This window comes from Otolemur garnettii, unplaced genomic scaffold (assembly GCF_000181295.1).
Source record: "Otolemur garnettii isolate 467f Iridium unplaced genomic scaffold, OtoGar3 scaffold00046, whole genome shotgun sequence".
Taxonomy (NCBI): Eukaryota; Metazoa; Chordata; class Mammalia; order Primates; family Galagidae; genus Otolemur; species Otolemur garnettii.
This window is the reverse complement of record NW_003852441.1, coordinates 11,875,104-11,883,146: the sequence shown is the minus strand read 5'-3', so window position 1 is coordinate 11,883,146 and position 8,043 is coordinate 11,875,104. Positions and strand designations below refer to the sequence as shown.

The 8,043-nt window shown below is 50.6% G+C and overlaps 2 protein-coding genes across 2 annotated transcripts in view; both read left to right on the top strand.

Annotated features, from left to right (window-relative positions):
• The first annotated feature begins 235 nt into the window (after positions 1 to 235).
• SLC35G6 (solute carrier family 35 member G6) lies at positions 236 to 1,908 on the top strand. Its single transcript, XM_003791148.2, has 2 exons — positions 236 to 361; positions 844 to 1,908. The coding sequence occupies exons 1-2, from the start codon at positions 359 to 361 to the stop codon at positions 1,855 to 1,857; spliced, it is 1,017 nt and encodes a 338-aa protein (XP_003791196.1). The 5' UTR covers positions 236 to 358; the 3' UTR covers positions 1,858 to 1,908.
• Positions 1,909 to 3,270: 1,362 nt separating this feature from the next.
• POLR2A (RNA polymerase II subunit A) overlaps positions 3,271 to 8,043 on the top strand; it is a 34,090-nt gene continuing 29,317 nt past the window's right edge. Inside the window, exon 1 of the mRNA XM_003791147.3 lies at positions 3,271 to 3,749. Within this exon, the coding sequence (XP_003791195.1) occupies positions 3,657 to 3,749 (93 nt within the window). The 5' untranslated portion in view covers positions 3,271 to 3,656. The remainder of the gene's footprint in view (positions 3,750 to 8,043) is intronic.

The following is an 8,043-nucleotide window of genomic DNA, read 5'->3' as shown; positions in this document are numbered from 1 at the left end:
CCAAGTAGCTGGGACCACAGGCGCCCGCCACAACGCCCGGCCATTTTTTGGTTGCAGCCGTCATTGTTGTCTGGAGGGTCCGGAGAGCCCCTTTTCTTAAGACCTTTCTAAAGCAAAGACATAAATAAACTAATTTAAAGCAACAGAGCTAGTCATAAGGAGACAAACTTTGGAGTCATGGAAACATAAATATAAAACATGGAGAGTTGGAATCGATGAGAAAATAGGCCCACCCACCACCTTCTAAGGAAGGTTCCAGAGAAGAACCCCACCCCCACTCCAACCAGGTCACAATGGCTGGAGCTTTGAGGGGCCCAGGCCCCCTGAGCCAGGAGGAGAGGAGGAAGTCCAAGGAAAGATGGTGAGTGTGGGGGGGCAAGGGGGCATAGGGCAACACTCTTCCCATGTAGCTCCTGGCTGCTCCCCTTCCCCTTCTTCTATGAAACTTCCCAGCTACCCTAGAGACACTCAAAATGAAATTCATCATGGTATACCCAGTTGTTGCTGGAACCTGTGACATCACACAGACACATATCTGAAGCCACCTCCCCTTCCTCAAAACAACAGAGCATCCCTGGGTCTTTTTTCTCCTAGGAACAACTTACCCAAGAAATATGATGCTTCAGGACTGCTCACTCCCTGCTTCCTGCTTTAGATGCTCTAGGCCCCCATTGTACCACCTCATACATCTTTCGGGCCCTTTCTAGCTCCTAAGAATTCCTCAGTAAGACAGCCTGCCCCTCTTCTATACTATAGGGCCTTAGACCCCCAGCCTGACATTGGCCTGCCCCAGTCTCCCTAGGCTATGGCCACCCTTATGCTGAGCTCCTTTCTCCCTAACAGGCTGGCAGTCACCCCTACTTCAACCTGCCTGACTTCACCCAGCCATCGCCGCCCTCCACTCCACCCAGCCTGCCCTCGCACCAGCGCTGCCGGCCCTCTGATGCCACCAAGGGCCTGCTTGTGGCCCTGCTGGGTGGGGGTCTGCCCGCTGGCTTCGTGGGCCCCTTCTCCCGTATGGCTTACCAGGCTTCCCACTTGCCCTCATTGGAGCTGCTCATCTGCCGATGCCTCTTTCATCTCCCCATTGCCCTGCTACTTAAACTGCGTGGTGACCCACTATTGGGACCTCCTGATTTCCGAGGCCGGGCCTGCCTCCATGCCCTGCTCAACGTCCTCAGCATTGGATGTGCCTACAGTGCGGTTCAGGTGGTGCCTGCTGGCAACGCTGCCACAGTTCGCAAAGGCTCTTCCACTGTCTGCTCTGCTCTCCTTGCCCTCTGCCTCGAGAGCCAGGGTCTCAGCGGCTACGACTGGTGTGGACTGTTGGGCAGCACTCTAGGACTAATCATCATTGTAGGACCTGGACTAGGAACACTGCAGGAGGGGACCACAGGCCTCTATACTGCCCTGGGCTATGTGCTGGCTTTCCTAGGAGGCCTGGCACTGTCGCTGGGGCTTCTGGTCTATCGTTCCCTGCACTTCCCCTCCTGCCTTCCAACAGTGGCCTTCCTGTTTGGCTTGGTGGGGCTGCTGGGTTCTGTGCCAGGTCTTTTTGTACTGCAGACCCCTGTGCTGCCCAATGACCCTCTGAGTTGGAGTTGTGTGGGAGCAGTGGGGATCCTTGCCTTGGTCTCCTTTGTGTGTGTGAGCTATGCAGTTACTAAGGCCCACCCTGCCCTGGTATGTGCTGTCCTGCACTCTGAGGTGGTGGTGGCCCTGATGCTGCAGTATTACGTGCTTTATGAGACTGTGGCACCTTCTGACATTATGGGGGCAGGGGTTGTGTTGGGCAGCATTGCTATCATCACAGCCCAGAACCTCAGCTGTGAGAAGGAAGGGCAGGTGGAGGAGTGAGAGATCCTGGGGATTGGGGGGGGCAGGGGTAAATAGAAAAGAGAGACTGAAATATAAACCTGGGCGAATCAGTGACTGGAAAAGAACTGGTGTGGGAAAGGGACACCTCTTGGAGTCATGGGTGACTTGGGGAGTTGGTGGAGGGAGTACATGGAAGACGTGTAATAAGCTTGGGACCAAGGGATGTGGAGTCCAGCTAGGCCAGGTCCTGAGAATCAGGGGTTAACTAAGGGGTAAAGTCTGAAGAGCAGATCTAAGAGGCTGAGACAGGCTGGCCATGGACCATGGGGAGGACTTCCCTCAGCAGGAGAGAGAAGAGCACTGGGGCTGGCGTTTTCCCGGGAGTTAGGGTGAAGACAAAGCAAGCAGCTGCACTGGGGGAGGAGAATATGCGCCCCGCGCCACCGCTCCCCCTGGGCCACGGTTTTCTTTCCTCCGGGTTGTGCCCCACATTGAAGTGGTGACGTGACAGTGATATTGTCATCAAACAAGGATTACTCTGAATGTGGCTGTGCAGTGGTGTCATCTCTGCTTTGGAGGGAGACCGGAAATCTTACAGTCGCTCTTATTAGAGAATCCCTTGGGATCCCCGCCCCCATCTTATTTCTGAAATATTCTAGAAGGTGGAAGATTTCCTAATGTTCAGATTTCTTGACAATCCCCCCCCCCAATTCCCCCAGGACTTTCGTGTCCTGCCCCATGGCTAATCTGCTTTTCCTGGATTGTCGCGGTCCTGTGGTCTCTCCCGGACAGCCGCCCGCCGCCTTCGAAAGCAGGCCTCAGAGTAAGTCCTCTCGGAGCAGCTCAGCCTGGGAATCCAGGGCTAAGATTCGTTACAGCGCTCATTAGAGACCAGGAGATGACCACTCATTTCTGGAGGCCGCTTGATAAATATCGGCTATTTCCGGACAAGCAATTGGCCTCGCCATCTTGATCTGCTCATGCATATTCAGCACGAAGCTGCATATTCATGACCAAGGACTGCCCCTGCACTCCCCCCCTAGGAATCCACTCGGGACGACCCGACCGGACCCTCCTCCATTACCGATTCGCAGAATAGACTATTTTCCAGCTTAGGGGGGAGGATATTAATGACAGACTTCCGCTGAAAAGGAAACCGTATTCCAAACTAGAATAAAAGCGGCCTGATTTTACCCTTGGTCCTTCAAACCTTAAACCTCACAGCCGGAGGGAGAAGTGAAGGGAGGTAGTGGCACTCCCTCCCCCCGCTGTCATTCCATAAGGCTGCCCAATCAGGGAGTCGGGAAAGGTGGGTCAACGACTAGAGCGCGCGCCCCGTGCGGGCCAGCAAGGCGACCCCGTAGCGCAAGGGAGGGCGGGAAAGGAAGGGGCGGGGATGCGGGGCGAATCTATAAAAGGCGTCATCTGGCGAATTCGCTTCTCAGAAGCGCCGAGAGCGCGGCCAGGACGGTTGGAGAAGAAGGCGGCTCCCGGAAGGGGGAGAGACAAACTGCCGTAACCTCTGCCGTTCGGGAGCCCGGTTTCTTATTTATTCGTTACCCTTTTCTTCTTCCTCCCCCCAAATCCTTTCCCTTCCCCTCCCTTTTTTTCTTTTTGCGAGCCGAAAAATCTCCGGAAAGGGAGAGAAGAGCTGCTTTCGTTCTTTTTTATTTCCCCGCCTCTTTCCCTCCCCCATCTTTCCCCTCCTCTGGCTTTTTCCTCCCAACTCTGGGAGGTCCTCCCCGGCGGCCGCCCCGGCGGGCTCTGAGCACCTAAGCGGAGGCGGCTCAGGCTTTTTGTAGTGAGGTTTGCGCCTGCGCAGCGCGCCAGCCTCCGCGATGCATGGAGGTGGCCCCCCCTCCGGGGACAGCGCATGCCCGCTGCGCACCATCAAGAGAGTGCAGTTCGGAGTCCTAAGTCCGGATGAACTGGTAAGCTGCTCAGCCCTCCTCCTCCTCCCTCCTGCGCCTGAAGGCGGGGTTGAACGGTGGCGGCGGAAACTTGGCGCTTCCTCTGCCTGCTGGTGACTAGCTGGAAGTCCGGCTTGCCAGCGTCGAGCCCATTATTGCAGGGTCCAGTTTCGGGCCTCCCAGAGCTTTGCGTTTTGCGAGGAGTGTCGGAGATGGGGGGCCTGACTGGAGTGTGCGAAGGAGGGAGAAAAGGGCGACTGATTCCACACTCCAAAGTTAAGTTAATTGAGATCAGACGGACGAATCCTACGGAGTCTTTTCCCCTCCCCTTACACGTATTAATCGAACATCTGCTATGTAATAGCTCCAACAGTCTCTGGGACTACAGAGCTGAATATGATAACGACCCCAACGTCCAGAGCACTTTCTTTAAGACGGGGCAGGTGAGAAAGACAAATAGAAATACATGAATGAACAAGATAATTTAGTTAATGGTAAGCACTTCCAATAAAGGGAAGCAGAGTAATACTATGGAGAGTCACTCAGGTGGGGCTACTTTGCATGGGATGGTGTCAGGGTCCGGGGAAGGCCTCTCTGAAGAGCTGGCATTACGTGAATGATGAGAAGCAGCCACTCATCTAATTCTAGGACAAGAGCTTTTCAGGCAAAGGGAACAGTATAAGTGCAAGAGGGCTCGGGGAAGTGAACTAGGCCTGTCCTAGGGGCTGACGGGCAGCCAGTGTGGCTGGAGCTGAGTGTGAGAATACAGTGATACAGAAATAGGCTGGAGAAGCATGGGGTATTGTAAATTATGCTAAGGAGTCAGGATTTAATTTTGATTCCTGTAGGAAGTTATTGGACAGTTATAAGCAGGAGAGTGTCAAGTTTACATAAAAAAACAAAAAACAACAATGCTGGGCGCAGTGGCTCACGCTTGGCCTATAATCCTAGCATTCTTGAGAGTCTGAGGCAGGTGGATTGCCTGGGCTCACAGATTTGAGACCATCCTGAGCCAGGTGGTGGGCGCCTGTATTCCCAGCTACTCAGGAGGCTGAGGCAAAAGAATTGCTTGGCCCCAAGAGTTTGAGGTTGCTGTGAGCTGTGACACCATTGCACTCTACCAAGGGCAACAAAGTGAGACTCTGTCTCAAAAAAACCAAAAACACCCCGGGAGGCCACATAAGAGGATTGCTTAAGGTCAAGAGTTTGAGACCACCCTGAGCAAGAGCTACACCCCGTCCTTACTAATAATAGAAAAATTAGCTGGGCATTATAGTGCACAACTGTACTCAGGTTACTCAGGAGACTGAAGCAAGAGGATCCCTTGAGCCCAGGAGTTTGAGGTTGCAGTGAGTTACAATGACGCCACTGCACTTTTCCCAGGGTGACAGTATCTGTCTCAAAACAACCATACTGCTGTGGTTACTCTGGGAAGAACTGATTTGATTGCAGGGAAGAGTAAGAATGGAAGCAAGAAAGAGCAGATAGAGGATAGTCCTAGGGGAGAGCTACTGGTGACTTGGACTTCTTCCTTTGTGGAACTAAGTAGAGGGAGCTAGTTGGCTGGAGAGAAGGGAGTTAAATGGCTATGTTTGTGGATGGGGATAATTTTGCTAGGGGAGGGAGTTCAGTTATGTTAGGAGGAGTCCTGATCTCACCCATACCACAGAATAAATTTCAGATAGAGTTAAGATTTAAACCTTTAAAGACCCCTTTACAGTCAGGAATGGTGGTTCACACCTGTAATCTTGGCACTTTGGGAGGTCTAGACAAGAGGATTGCTTGAATTTGAGTCCAGCTGAGCAAGAGTGAGACCCCCATCTCTCAAAAAAAATAGAAAAATGAGCTTGGTAAGGTGGTACTGCTGGTGGTCCCAGCTTCTTGGGAGGGTAACACAGGAAAATTGCTTGAGCCAAGGAGTTTGAGGTTGCTATGAGCTATGATGATACCATCTGCACTTTAGCCAAGGTGATGGAGTGGAGTGAGGTCCTGTCTCAAAAAAAAAAGTAAAAAAAAAAAATGAAGGCCTTTTGGGGAATGTTAGGAGGCAGAAATCCGTAATAGTAATGAATTAACTAAAAGTAAATTTTAGAGGCTGGGTACGTAGCTCATGCCTATAATCCTAGCAGTCTTGAAGGTAGAGGTGAGTAGGTTGCCTGAGGTCACAGATTGAAGACCAGCCTGAGCAAGAGCAAGACCTTGCCTCTAAAAATAGCCAAATGTTGTGGCAGATACCTGTAGTCCCAGCTACTGGGGAGGCTGAGGCAAGAGAATTGCTTGAGCTCAAGAATTTGAGGTTGCTGTGAGCTATGACACCATGGCAATCTACCAGCGGCAACAAAGTGAGACTCTGTTTATAAATAAATAAATAGATGTAAATTTTAAACAGTGTCTAAAATGAGCTAAGCATTATATCTATGAGGAAGAACAAGGTAGGTTTCACTTCATAAAAATGATGGCCACTTCTGTTTATCAGAGGCCCCATGGGCAAAGCTGAAAAAGATTGGGAAACAATATTTGCAGCATGGCAGGGCAAGGTTAGGATTGTTATGTACAAGGAACAATCATAAATTGCTAAGTGCATATCAACTGGAAAAATTGATAAAGATAAATGATACCACACAACTACAACAGGGATTCTACCTAACAGATGCAAACATTGAAACTTAATGGTTTGTACTCTCCCGTTAACCTATAAAAAAAAAAAAAAAGGTATGGGCCAGATTACCTGTAATCCTAGCACTCTGGGAAGCTAAAGCAGGAGAATCCCTTTTAGTTCAGGAGTTTCAGACCAGCCTGAACAAGAATGAAACCTCATCTCTACTAAAAATAGAAAAACTATCTGGGGGTGTCTGTAGCTCAGTGGTTAGGATGCCAGCCACATGCTCTGGTGCTGGTGGGTTCGAACCTGGCCCAGGCCTGCTAAACAAACAAACAAAAAATAGCCAGGCATTGTGGCGAGCACTTGTAGTCCCAGCTACTTAGGGAGGCTGAAGCAAGAGAATAGCTTGAGCCCAAGAGTTTGAGGTTACTGTGAGCTGTGATGCCACAACTCTACCCAGATGACAAGAGTGAGACTGTCTCAAAAAAAGAAAAAAGATAAAAGCTATGAACAGACACTTCATAGAAGTAGTACAAAAGGCCAATAGAAATCAGCTTACTGATAAAAACATGCAAATTAATATTTGTTTCCAGCCAGTCATGGTGGCTTACACTTGTAATCCTAGCAGTCTAGGAGGCTGAGGTAGATAGATTGCCTAAACTCACAGGTTTGAGAGCAGCCTGAGCCAGAGCAAGACTTTTTTTTTTTTTTTTTTTTGAGACAGAGCCTCAAATTGTCCCCCTGGGTAGAGTGCTGTAGGCATCACAGTTAACAGCAACCTCCAACTCCTGGGCTCAAGTGAGTCTCCTACCTCAGCCTCCCAAGTAGCTGGGACCACAGGGGCCCGCCACAACGCCTGGCTATTTTTTGGTTGCAGCCATCATTGTTTGGCGGGCCCAGTCTGGATTCGAACCCACCACCTTAGGTGTATGTGGCTGGTGCCTTAGCCACTTGAGCCGCAAGCGCCGAGCCAAGACCTTGTTTTTAAAAATACCTGGAGGGCATGGCACAGTGGCTCATGCCTATAATCCCAACACTTTGGGAGGCTAAGGTGGGTGGATCACCTGAGCTCACTTCCAGACTGGCCTGAACAAGAGTGAGACCCCATCTCTAAACATAGCCAGGTGTTGTGGCAGCCGCCTATAGTCCTAGCTACCCAGGAAGCTGAGAGAAGAGAATCACTTGAGCCCAAGAGTTAGAGGTTGCCATGAGCTATGATGCTAGAGCACGCTATAGGAGGTGACAAAGTGAAACTGTGTCTCAAAAAAAAAAAATAGCCCAGTGTTGTGGCAGGTGCCTGTAGTCCCAGCTGCTTGGGAGGCTAAGGCAAAAGAATTGCTTGAGCCCAAGAGTTTGAGGTTATTGTGAGCTGTGATGCCACAGCACTCTACCAAGGGCGACCTAGTGAGACTCTGTCTCAAAAAGAAACAAAAAAATTTTTACAAGAATTAGGGGGAAAAAAGTAATAGCAATAGCCAGGCCTTGTGGCAGGCACCCGTAGTCCCGGCCACTACAGAGGCTGAGGCAAGAGAATTACTTGAGCCCAAGAATTTGAGATTGCTGTGAGCTATAACATATGCCCTCTACAGAGGGTAACAAAGTGAGACTATGTCTCAAGAAAAAAAAAAAAAAAACCAAAACCCGGGCAGTGCCTATAGTTAAGTCAGCAGGGTGTGGACCGCATACACCTATGGTGGCAGGTTCGAACACAGC